This window comes from Echinops telfairi, unplaced genomic scaffold (genome assembly GCF_000313985.2).
Source record: "Echinops telfairi isolate 266 unplaced genomic scaffold, ASM31398v2 ScPeMD7_12;HRSCAF=54, whole genome shotgun sequence".
In the NCBI taxonomy this organism is placed as follows: Eukaryota; Metazoa; Chordata; class Mammalia; order Afrosoricida; family Tenrecidae; genus Echinops; species Echinops telfairi.
The window spans coordinates 1-12,246 of record NW_022103909.1 but is presented as its reverse complement, the minus strand read 5'-3'; the positions used below and the strand labels follow the sequence as shown (position 1 = coordinate 12,246).

Here is a 12,246-nt window from a genome sequence, read left to right as displayed (position 1 = left end):
TCTGGAGGCCTCCCAGCTCTTACCAAGGAAGGAGCTCAAACACCGGGCTGTTCTGAGTGCGGAAAAGGACGATGATTGGTTTCCCATCCTGTACCCGGGGATTTCCTACAAGAAATCACGGACCCAGGGCTTGAGGGGGAAGCTCTGGCAGCAAGACCCCCTCCCCCACCCCGGGCAGGGGCAGCAGAGGTCTCCCCTGAGCGGTGGACAGATGGCTGGGACGAGAACTGCCCCTTCCTCCTCACGCGTACACGCACCTTTCATGAGTACGGCCAGGCGCTCCCCACTGGGGTCCCAGACCATGGAGTGGGCCTCTCCCCCGAGCCTACAGGTCAGAACAGAGGTGAGGTTGGGAGGACTCCGCATGGTCCCTCCACCTCCCCTCCTGACTCTGCCCCTGGCTCCAGCTCACCTTTGCTCTCCATCTGGTGTCTGGACTGTTGTCTCCGAGAGATCGGCCACAATGGTGGCTGACTTGGCACCTCCCACACAGCCCTTCCCCTCACCTGCGGATGGGGAATGATGGTCGACAGCCCCAGCCCCAGCCCGCCCCCCTCCTCCAGAGGGCAAGCCCCTAGTAGCTGCGCTTCTCCATCGCTGAGCTGGGTGAGGTGGCGCAGTCGGCCTCCTGTGGCCCTCACTCACCACAGCGCTCTGGAAAGGACAGGGAGTAGATCAGGGGCTCCCCCAACACGGTGAACAGCAGTCGGTTTCCATCCGGGCTCCAGCAGCCGGTCTGCGGTAAAGGAGCAAGAGGCAGGGTGAAGGGGTCTACAAGGGATGCAGAACAGAAGGGAAGAGGTGGCAGGGGGCCTGGCTTTGGGGAGCAGGGGCTCACTGGCACCCCTTGCTGCTCTGAGTCACAACCCCCTCTTACCTGACAGCGCCCCGACAGTGTAGGCCACCTCTCACAGGTCCACATCTGGGCTTCCCAGACTCTAAAAGAGAGAGGCACATTATAACTTTGGGCCTCTAGGTTCCAAAACTTGGACCTGCCTCCCTGTCAGTTCCAAGGTCAGGACCAAAAATGACAATGGGCGGGCACACAACTTCTGCCTCATCCCTTCATTGTTAGAGCCGAGTCCCTTCCCTGCTCCGCTGCTGACCTCCCACTCACCGAAAGACGGCCGACGGGGTGGTGGCCAGGACTTTGCTGCCATCCGGGGACCAGAGCAGGTTGGTAACGCCCCCTCCTCTGAACCAGGGGAGAGGGACGCAGGTCTCTGTGGAGACATCCCACACCTAGGAGAGGGAAGAGAGGGGCAGGGAAGCAGACGAGCTGAAGCATCCTTATCATGTCCACCACTGCTCACAGACAGGAGGGACCCGACACAGGCCTACAAGGACAGCCAGCAGGGATTGCACGTCTCAGTAGTCGGGAGGGTAGTGGCTCCTTCCCTGGGCAGGTTTAGGACTGAAAGGACAATTTTCCCTGCTCTCCTTCCTGGCGATTGTGGCTATCACCGGGCAAAACCGTTCTTTGCTGAGGTTTCCAAAATGCCCGTCAGAGGTAGGGGGAACCAACTCACAAGAATAGCAGCATCCACAGGTGAAGCAGAGAGCAGCCGCCCCCCGCTGGGGGCCCAAGCCAAGCTGGTGACAGGTGTGTGTCCAGGGTGAGAGAGCACCTGGGCACAGCCAGAGGAGGGCCTGCCAGGGAAGTGGGGGTAGGGGTCAGAAAGCAGACAGGAAGAAAAAGCCCAATCATTCTATTTTATCTCCTTCTTCTACAAACCTTTCCGCCCCATTGGTTCCTGAGCCCAAAAAGAGCCCAAGGAAAAGGAGTGTGACGGTGGCGGGTTTATAACCACTTTCGGCCCCAGTGAGCTCTGCGGACCGACCTGCAAATGAATCTTTTCAACTGGACAGTGCATCACAGGCGGCCTTTCAGGTCCGCTCCAAGAGGTTCCGCTCATTCTTTTCTGCGGTTTCACGATAGTCCACTGAACACATGGCCAGCACCTCATTCAATCATATTCTGTCACTCCGAGCTGTTGGCCTGTTCCTGTATCAATAACTTGCATCACTGTAGCTTTCTATTTGATTACTGGGCAAGTCAATGAGCCCTCGGCGGCACAGTGGCTAAAGCACAGCCAATTGCTTGGCTGTGAACCAAATGGTCAGTGGTTCAAGCTCACCTGCTGCTCAGCCAGAGAAACACGAGGTCGTCTGCTCTATACAGAGGGGAAACCCTAGGGGGCAGTTCCGCTGCTGAGTCAGTCATTCTGACGGCAGTGGGTTAGACTGAGGGTTCCTGGGACAGGGCGAGTGTTCCCTCACTATTGTTTTCCACATTTCTCTTGGCAGGTCTTCCACATTTATTCTTTCATAAAGATTCAACTGCCAAGTGTAAACCAAAATGACCCCTCTGAACTCTTGATAAAACCGAACACTTAATTAGTAACGAAAGTCAGCCTTGAGCACGATTGCTCTTGAAGGTCTATCCACACGGGAATAAGCGGACAAGGGAAACTGGCAAGCTCCCATAGAACAAGGCTTGTACATCCGTATACTTACGGGCAAGCAAGGCCTGCCTTGACTAGGAACCAGTTCTCTCCCACATGGAACCTGGGTCTCAACAGGAAAGAGGCAGCAGTGGTGCCCTGCTCCAAGACGGCTGCTGACACACGCATTTTGTCCAGTTCACAAAACACAAACGCAAAGTACAGTGGAACTGTGACCCAAAGTACAACTAATTTGACATTTTCAGGATTAAAATTTTCTACCAAGGGATATAGCATGTCTCTGTATCCAGCTCTTATTAAATGTTCAATAACGTTCTCCAGATGTCTAAATTACATTTAATAATTTATCCTAATTTAATCATTATTATGGCCATTCTACACTTGATCTTAGCCAAAAGGTCGAGAAGCAATTATTTATTTATTTTTTTTAACACTCATCTTATTGGGGGCTCTTGCAGCTCTTGTATAACAACCCACACATCAGTTGTCTCGAGCATATTTGTACATATGTTGCCATCACTATTTTATAAACATTTAGTTTCTATATAAGCCCTTGTTATCAGCTCCTCATTCCCTACCTCCCTGCCCCAGAGAAGCAGTTATTATGGCTATTCTAGACAGAATATTTCTCAGCTGATTGCTTGTATAAAGAAAATACTCTAAAAAAATTTTTGTTAAAAAAAAAAACTTTTACAGTTTGTGTACTGTCACTTTGCTAAATTCCTTAGTCTTTTTTTAGCAATTAGGAATTCACATTATGTCCAATTGATATTTTCCTTCTTTATGAAGATTTTATTTCATTTTCTCTTCTCACTACACTCAGCTGGACCTCAGAAAATGTTGACTGGACGTGGTGGTGGTGGTGTTATTCTTATTTTTATTGGAAATGCCTTCAATATCCCATTTCACCCTTCATCATGTTAGCCACTGATTTTGAATACATACTCCCCTTTCTATTCTATTGTATTCTTTGTTTTCAAGTGGAATGTCTTACTTTTGGAAGGATCATTTGTTACAATAAGCATTTTCTTACCTTAATCTGATAATGTAAAAAATCTTGTTACTAGAATTCCCTAATGATGCTTAATTACTGGAAAAACATCCTTGGTTAATGTATCTTAGTCTCTAACATGCTTTTGAACTTCACTTACTAATATTTTCTTTGAGGTTTTAAAATCTTAACTATTACATCAATTATTTTCTTTCTTTTTTAAAATTATTTTTTCTTGTACTACCTATTGTCCGGCTTTAGGTATTAGAGCAATAGCAGCTTTATAAAAACAAAGCAGGACTCTGGAATCAAATTGACAGCAGCACCTCAAAAAATTACATTCTCCCCCAAGAACAGCGGGGAGCAGTGAGTGTATGTTAATGGAGAAACACTTCATAAAAGGAGAGTGAGATTAAGTTCTCCCTCGATGCAAGAACATTTGTTCTATTAACCTGGCATTCCATGATGCTCACCTTCCCAACACAATCGCTGAAGACAAACGTGTGCATAAGAAAATGTGGTGAAGAAAGGTGATGGTGCCCGGCTATCAAAAGATATAGCGTCTGGGGTCTTAAAGGCTTGAAGATAAACAAGTGGTCATCTAGCTCAGAAGCAACAAAGCCCACATGGAAGAAGCACACCAGCCTGTGTGATCACGAGGTGTCGATAGGATCAGGTATCAAGCATCAAGGAATGAAAAATCGTATCATTGTAAATGAGGGGAAGTGCAGAGTGGGGACCCCAACTGGACATCCCCTTACAGAAGGGTCACGGGGAGGAGACGCGCCAGTCAGGGTGCAGTGTAGCAACAATGAAACATACAACTTTCCTCTAGTTCTTAAATGCTTCCCACCCCCACTATCATGATCCCAATTCTACCTTACAAATCAAGCTAGACCAGAAGGTGTACACAGGTATAGATAAGAACTGGAAGCACAGGGAATCCAGGACAGGTTAACCCCTCAGGACCAGTGGTGAGAGTGGCAATACTGGGAGGATGAGGGGAAGGTGGGGTAGGAAGGGGGAACCGATCACAAGGATCTACATATAACCCTCTCCCTGGGGGACAAACAACAGAAAAGTGAGTGAAGAGAGACGTCAGACAGTGTAAGATGTGACAAAATAATAATTTATAAATTATCAAGGGTTCATGAGGGAGGGGAAATTTGAGGAGCTGATGCCAAGGGCTCAAGTAGAAAGAAAATGATGATGGCAACATATGTACAAATGCACTTGACACAACTGATGTATGTATGGATTGTGATAAGAGTTGTACGAGCCACCATTAAAATTTTTTTTTAATTTACATGTAGAAAACACTGAACTGGTCTATGTTCTACTGTGTATATTCTCCACAAAATAAAATAAACCAGGATGGATTCTGGAGCAGAAAGAGAGCATTAATGAAAAAAAAAGAAAAGATAAAATCTGTTTAGTGAATAGTAATGTACAAATGTCAGTTTTGGGGCTTTGACAAATATAACAATAAAAGGGGACTTCAAAAAGATCATGAAAATTTTCCGATGACCCCAGAGACACTAGAATGAGGGTTCCTGGGGGGTGTAGCGCGGAGGGGCGGTATGGGGTGCTGGTATCAATTCAAGAAGGAAGAAAATGGGGTTTTTTAAAATCCTTTTATTAGGGGCTCATACAACTCATCACAATCCATACACACATCAGTTGTGTGAAGCACATTTGTACACTCATTGCCCTCATCATTCTCAAAACATCTGCTCTCCACTTAAGCCCCTGGTATCAGCTCATTTCCCTCTCCTCCTGGAAGAAAACATTTTGAAACTGATTTTGGCAGCTACTGTGTAACATTGCTTGACGTGACTGAACTACGGGAGGGTATGCTGTCTGGATTAGTGCCCAAGAAAATGGTTTGGAAAACATGAAGACAAAATCCCAGTGACTTCTAATTCCATCTCCCCCACTCTCTGAAGCCCCTCTGTGTAGAGGGGCACACAGGTGAGGAGCACACAAAAACTCTACCATCTCTGCAGCTTTCTATACATCTAAACTTCTATCTAAATATATATCTAAAGTTTTCCCCACACAAAAAGTTATTAAAAGGAAAAAGGAAGTAAATTGGGAATGTTTCCAGATTTTTCTCTGATCTCACTCAGAAAAACACCTCCCCGCCATCCCGCTGAGTCTGACTCACAGCGACCCTACACAAGTGCGCCTGTGGGTGTCCGAGACTAGTGTTTGAGAGGAGCAGAAAGCCTCGTCTTTCTCCTGAAGAGCTGCTGGTAGTTTTGAACAGCTGACCAGTGCATACACACTGCACCACCAGGACTCCTTGGCTTCTATGACTAGGCTAGCTCAAAGAACCGAAATAACCTATTTCCTTGACAATTAGATCCAGTTTTATAAAGCCACCTGTCTGACATCTTACGTATACATACAGTGCGCCTTTTTCAGCGTTTCTCTAGAGCAGTGGTTCTCAACCTGTGGATCGCAACCTCTTTGGGGGTTGAACGACCCTTTCACAGGAATCACCTGAGTCATAACAGTAGCAAAATGACAGTGATGAAGTAGCAACGAAAATAATGTTATGGTTGTGGGGAACCATATAAGGAACTGTATTAAAGGTCACGGCTTAGGAAGGGTGAGAACCACTCCTCTCGAGTCTAAAGAGGTTATATATACATTGCTAGAAAATAAAATGTTTCCTTTAGATTTTTAAATTTGTTGGCCTCAAGTAGGATATATCCTTTTACTTACAATTTTTTCTATTTTCATCCACACCTGTATTGACCCTTCCCATTCTAAAAATCATATACTTTGGTGTTTCTCTTTTTCCTTAAATAGGGTGATTCTTTATTCTTAAAGAATCGGTCTCTAGTTGTGCATGTACTTAAGTTTCCACTGGATTCTCGCCGATTTCAGCTTACTATGCCTGTCCACTTCTCTCTCTTCCGCCACACCTGCATGTCACAGTGCCAAGAGGAAGGCTTTCCAGGTCCTGAGCCAGATAGGCTCTCCCACAATTCCAGGAGCCCTCGGTTCTAGAAGCAGCCCTTTGTCTAAATCACAGCATGAGCACCGCCACCCTGACCTGAGGTCTGCTTTCCCTACTGTCCCGGGAAGTTCCCCGAGGACAGAGAATGTCTCCTTCCAGACCTCCTTACCCCCACCCACCCGCACCCCCACCAGGCTGCAAGAACTCACCGTGTAGACAAGGAGGTGGGGTCCAGGGTCCAGATGAGAATGCAGCTCTGGCAAGCCACAGCCAGGACAGAGGCACTGAGGGGCTTCCAGGCAACGGCCGCCACATTTCGCTGCAGCCGGTGCTTCAGGGAGGGGACTATGGTGCTGGGGTGAAAGGGCGGGGACTGAGCCAAAGCAGGGACCCCAAGGCTCAGGGGCCCCCGGGGAACTGAGAACGGAAGAATCACAGAGAAGAAAGCTGATCCAGCCAGAGCCAGAACGGCCAAAACAGAGGACAGTGCCATCAAGATTAGATCTGGACACCGAACATGCCCAGTTAGGAAGCCTCTTGGCCCGTTCGGGGTGAGGAAGCTCAGGACGAGTAGTTCCCCTGGGACCTGGGAACATGGCTGGGAAGGGGCGAGGGGACACTCCCACATACCTGTTTGCATTATACACCCGGATGGAGTCATCTAGCAGGGCCACTGCAAATTTGTTGGTGTGGGGGTGCCAGGCAAAGCCCCGCAAGCAACAGTTGTTCCTGGGGCGGGGTGAGCAGGGAGTCTGGGCCTGGGTGTGCACTGCCCCACACCGCAGCCCAGAGCTTGGGTTCCCTTTCATGGGAAGAGATGGTGGGGTGTTCTCTTTCTTGGAGGGGCGGGGGAGTCGGAGGAGTGAAAATATGGTGAGCAGTCTGGAAAGTGGCAGTGGGGCAGGGAGGGGTGGTCTCACCTCTGACTTCCCTCTCCCCAAAAGAAGTTCCAAGGTTCAGGGCTTACTTCCTACCAAAGTTCCAGAGTTTAAGCACTTACCAATTTGTGACCTGGGCAAATTCAGCAATCATATCTTCACTCCTAAGCTGTAAGGGCAGCCAGACAGAGGACACACTAGGGCAGAGGTAGCTCGCTCATCCCTTTAATGTGCCCACTGGGGACCCAACCACCCCGCCCTTAGAGGTCTTGGCCCTCACTGATTCTTCCCACCCAAGTGCAACTTCAGAGAAAGGACATGCAACCATGGAGGGGAGGGAAGGGGAGAGGCACTTACAGAGAGATGGGGGAACAGGGACCCATGGAGGGAGGAGGCCCAGCGAGAAAGTGCCAGTGCCCAGCCAGACGCCTTCTTCACCCACTCAAACACTGCGGGGTCGAGGGAGCTGCTGTGATTAAACCGCTCACAGGGTCGGTCCTCACTCAGCACCCTCCCCGCCAGGCGTGAGCAAGGACAAGCACTGCCCAGCCCAGGAAAGGTGAGGGAGGTCACACAGAGATGACGGGAGCAGTGTAGACAACGTGTCCAGGGCAAACAGCATTAAAGGGGAAGAGGCTGGGCCAAGAGGTGATGGGGTGAGGTAGCTCTGGGAGAACACAGAGGGGAGACCCCAGACACAGCAGGAAGTATAGTTACCTTCTTCCTCTGAGCTTGCAACTTCATTCAGCACCCCAATAAGGCCCACCTCACGCCTGATGAGCAAAGGCAGGCATGAGTCAAGCAAGATTCCTGTAATTCTTACAACCACCCCCCACCCCCCGACCGTGCGAAGCCCCAAGTTTCATTCATTCAATATACTTGTGTTAAAAATAAGGGCACTCACAGTTCATGAAGTCAATTAAGCCTCTAACAAACAAAAAACGTGATTGGTATTTAAGCTCTCCCCGCAAAAAGCAAAATGTGCATACAGCAAACATGTCTAACTGTCTATACAGATTAGATGGCTGCCGGAGGGCTGGTAAAAATTGGGTCGCAAAAAAAAAATTGGGTCACTTACTAGGAAGCAGGGGGACGGGGAGGGGGGGACGTAAGGGGGGGGACGCGCACATGCAATCAAGAGTCAGACAAGCTGGGCTCAAACACTAGCATCTCTGCTTCCAACTGATCTTGTTATTTAATCTGCCTGTGCCTCAGTTTCTGCATCTTAAAAAATAGGGATAACAATAGTACCCACGTTATAGGGTTGTAAAAGGCTTAAATGAGATATAAATTCTTTTGCGTGCATGTAGTAAGTACTCAATAAATATAAGGTGCGGTTATGAAAACACAAAGGCATTCACATTTCATCAGTGCTATGTTCCAGGTACTCTATAAACTGCCCTTTAGTTTATTATATTTTTAATCATTTTATTGGGGGTTTGTACAACGATGCCCTTTCATTTAATCACCACACTGGTCTTCTGGACCGCTTCCTTTCTGCCCATTTTACAGATGAAGACATTAAGGCTCGGAGGTCTTGCAGGGCTCTGTGAGCAGGTCAGGAAGTCAAGACTTGCTCTATGACGGTGAGTGGAGTGCCATGGAAAGGGTGTCAGCAGAGGAGTAAATTGATGACAGTGGCATTTTAGAAAACTCCCTCTGGCTGCAGAGAGGAAGACCAGAGTAAGCAGATCAGCTAACTGAGGTGACCAGATTTTAACATTGGTAAAGCGGGACACCATTGATAAAACTCATAGCCTGGCGAAATACCCACATGGCAGCCGAAAACCGTATACCCTAGCTTGTCGTGCATTCTTTCCAAAAATTGGGACTTTTTTAAAGCGACACAGGAAAAATTGTTAAAAGTCAGAACTGTCCCGCCAAAAGCGGGACGTCTGGTCACCTTAGCTAAGACGCTACCTAGAAAAAGGCGAAAGTGGCCTGATTCGGTACAGTTGGAGTTGAGAAAAATTCAGGAATCAAAATGAGTGGAATTTTGGGGACCGATTAGGCAAAGTGGTAAGGGCAAGAGGATGATCAAGAGCAACACCTGGGTATGGATTGAAACAGCTAATATTGCTCGAGCATCGGGTCCCAGGTGCTGGGCGAGGTGCTTCACATGCTTTAGCTAATTGCATCATCACCACAAAGACAAGTGTTGTGTATCATCTGCATTTCTAGGTGAGACTCACAGGGGCAGGAAGAGGTTAACAGCACCTTGGTGGCCCCGGGAGTGAAGGACAGGGCCAAGAGCCAATGCCAGTCTATCTGTCCCAGACCCACACTCGAAATATGGACCCCTACAGCAAGGGTGAACCTCTTCTTTGAGCGGAAGAAACCCGGACAGAAGGTCTGGGAGGGAAGGGAAAAGGCCGGTTTTGCATATGCAGACTGTGCGAAGAAGACTATCAGTTAGGAATTTTTGGCAGACAAGTGAACATCTAGGAGCACCAATCAGAAGTCAAGGGAGATGTGCTAGGGCCCCCGGAACACCAAGGCTTAAGGAATATCAGGAAGAGAAAAGACAAAAAGCTGAGAAGCAGGGGCCAGAAAAGCAGAAGGCTAAATAAAGGTCAGTGTTGAATGTTTGTCCTTAACCAAGATAAATATTTTAATGTGATTATTTTTTTAAATCGAAATTACTGCAAAGAAAAAAAAATCCATGACAAAAACCTTTTAAATGAACACAAGATTAAAAAAAAATCCTATCTTATTTAAATAAAGACACTGTTTTTCTTTTACCACAGGCTGCAATATAACTCAGCACAGCATGGTAGTATAAGTTTTTTCTTTTTTAATAGTTTATTGGCATATAATTCACATAAAATTTAACAGTTCATCATAATAAGAGTTGTGCAATCTTGGTGTTTTTAAGCAATGGATTGAGACATGCAAATAAACTGTTAACATCAAACTGTCCTGCACACCAAAGATCACCACTGATGAGATGTGGTGGAAACAGGGACTCTCCTACATAGCTGGTGAAACTAAATACACACTGTTCCAACAGAGGATTAGTAGGCTGCAGCTCATTAAATTGCAAATGAACATACCCTTTAGACCCTACTAACAGTAGCTAACCCAACAGTTATAGGGATTCACATGGGGCAGGCACTGTTCTCTAAGTGATTATGTCTATTAATTCATTAAATTGTGACTAATAAATAAATTAGGCCTGGTGGTACAGGGGCTCCGCATTGAGCTAAGCTGCGACCCCCAAGGTCAGCAGTTCAAAACCACCAGCCAGCTCATTGGGAGAAAAGACAGGGCTCGCTACCCCCACATAGAATTACAGTCTGGAAAACTTACAGGGGCAGTCTTACTCGATCCTATACGGTTGCTATGAGTTAAGAGATTTTACTCAATGGCAGTGCGTTTGGTTTGTTTGTCAATTATAAAAAGCCCTGTGGCACACTGGGTTATGAGTTGGCTTGCTAACTGCAGGTCAGCAGTTCAAAACCATCAGCCATTCCAAGGGGGAAGATGAGGCTTTCTACTGTTGGAAAGAATTAAAGTCTTAGAAACCCACAGGGGCCGTCCTACTCTGTCCTGTAAGGTCTCTATGAGTCAAAATTTACTTGAGGGCAGGTAGATGGACTCATATGATAGGCTCCATTTTACAGATGAAGAAAGTAAAGGACAATATGATTAAGGCATACAGGTTGAAAGTGAAACGGGAAAGGAACCCTCCCGGTAGGGCTCCCCTCCCACATGTGCAAAATGACTTGGTGTATGAGACTATTCAATGCAACTTTATACCTAACCTTACTGGACTTCAGGTAAAGGCTGGGAACTGGTGGGAACCTGAGACTGGGTTAGGTGGCAAAGAGCAGACTTCCGTGATCAAACCAGAAAAGACAAATGGCAAAGAAAAGACGACAACTGGCAAGTCATTAGAGATGAAAAGAACAGCAATGCCGAGTGATCATCTCATACAATCAACGATATATGCTTCTGGGCAAGCGAGTTCGGATGAAACAGCCTTTTGGAAAAACAATTCAAGCAGAAGGCTAGTCAACCTCTTCCCCAGAAGTGCAGGGCCTGGCTCGGGCGACCCTTTGTGCCATGCCTCACCAGATGTTAATGCATCGCTTCCAGACTTGCTCCCGGTGGTGGATGAAAGCAGTTCTTGTGCCATGGTCCAGCCTCCCAGGAGTCTTCAGGGGATCCTTAGCCAGGTGTAGGACAGGAAGATTGATCCACTGCAACCCAGAAGTTAAGGGTGTGACAATGAGTTGCCTAATCTCCAGACCTCTGCTGAACTCTGCCATCGCCAACCCACACCTGGGCTAACGGTAAGGGGCCCAGACACCCATTTCCACAAACACTCGTGGAAGAGGGAAACAGGTCTTAGCTTTCTCACACAGCAAATGCTCAATACCTGTAGCTTTCCCTCCCCTTTCTCCCCAAGGAATACCGTGGAAAAAGTATATTCCAGGTTGAGCCTTCCCTATACTAGTAGACTGTCCCTACCGTCTCGACCGACGTTCTCCTGCCCAATCACATGCCCTGTCCGCTCCTCAGTTCCTGAGCGTTCTCAGCATCCCTTATCCTCCCTCCGGAAAAACACACTTCAGCCCCTTCCAGCCTCTCACCCCGGCTCGGGTGTTTTCAGCCCCCCAGGCCGACCGCCCTCCTCCCACCACGCTACTTCGGTTCCCTCGCTCTCCCTAACTCGGCCCCCAGGTCTGCAGGTCCCCCCTCGCTCCTCGCCCAGGATACCTGGCCCCGGAAGTCAGGAGGCGGGCTCTCATAGCTACTGCCTGTCACCAGCTCGTTATTGTGCTCATATAGCGTGACTTGACCCAGGGGCGGCGGCGGGGGGAACAACCCCAAGGAGCACATCTCGCCCGCCCGCGGCGGCGCAAACCCAGTTCCTCCGACTCCGTTCCCGGGCTAGATTCAGAGGCAGACGGGTAGCCGCATGGGACAAACGGCGAGCAA

General features: G+C 48.1%; 1 protein-coding gene across 2 annotated transcripts in view; it reads right to left on the bottom strand.

Annotated features, from left to right (window-relative positions):
* The window catches only part of AAAS (aladin WD repeat nucleoporin), a 12,854-nt gene extending 637 nt beyond the window's left edge, over positions 1-12,217 (bottom strand). For both annotated transcript variants that reach the window (XM_045287345.1, XM_004711334.2), the window contains exons 1-14: positions 12,025-12,217; positions 11,377-11,504; positions 8,020-8,075; positions 7,660-7,751; positions 7,425-7,471; positions 7,055-7,153; positions 6,634-6,777; positions 1,530-1,650; positions 1,118-1,242; positions 878-938; positions 646-736; positions 413-506; positions 258-325; positions 24-105 (exon numbers count right to left, since the gene is read on the bottom strand). In XM_045287345.1, coding sequence (XP_045143280.1) covers positions 24-105; positions 258-325; positions 413-506; positions 646-736; positions 878-938; positions 1,118-1,242; positions 1,530-1,650; positions 6,634-6,777; positions 7,055-7,153; positions 7,425-7,471; positions 7,660-7,751; positions 8,020-8,075; positions 11,377-11,504; positions 12,025-12,147 — 1,331 coding nt within the window. In that variant the 5' untranslated portion in view covers positions 12,148-12,217. The remainder of the gene's footprint in view (positions 1-23; positions 106-257; positions 326-412; positions 507-645; positions 737-877; positions 939-1,117; positions 1,243-1,529; positions 1,651-6,633; positions 6,778-7,054; positions 7,154-7,424; positions 7,472-7,659; positions 7,752-8,019; positions 8,076-11,376; positions 11,505-12,024) is intronic.
* Positions 12,218-12,246: the final 29 nt, after the last annotated feature.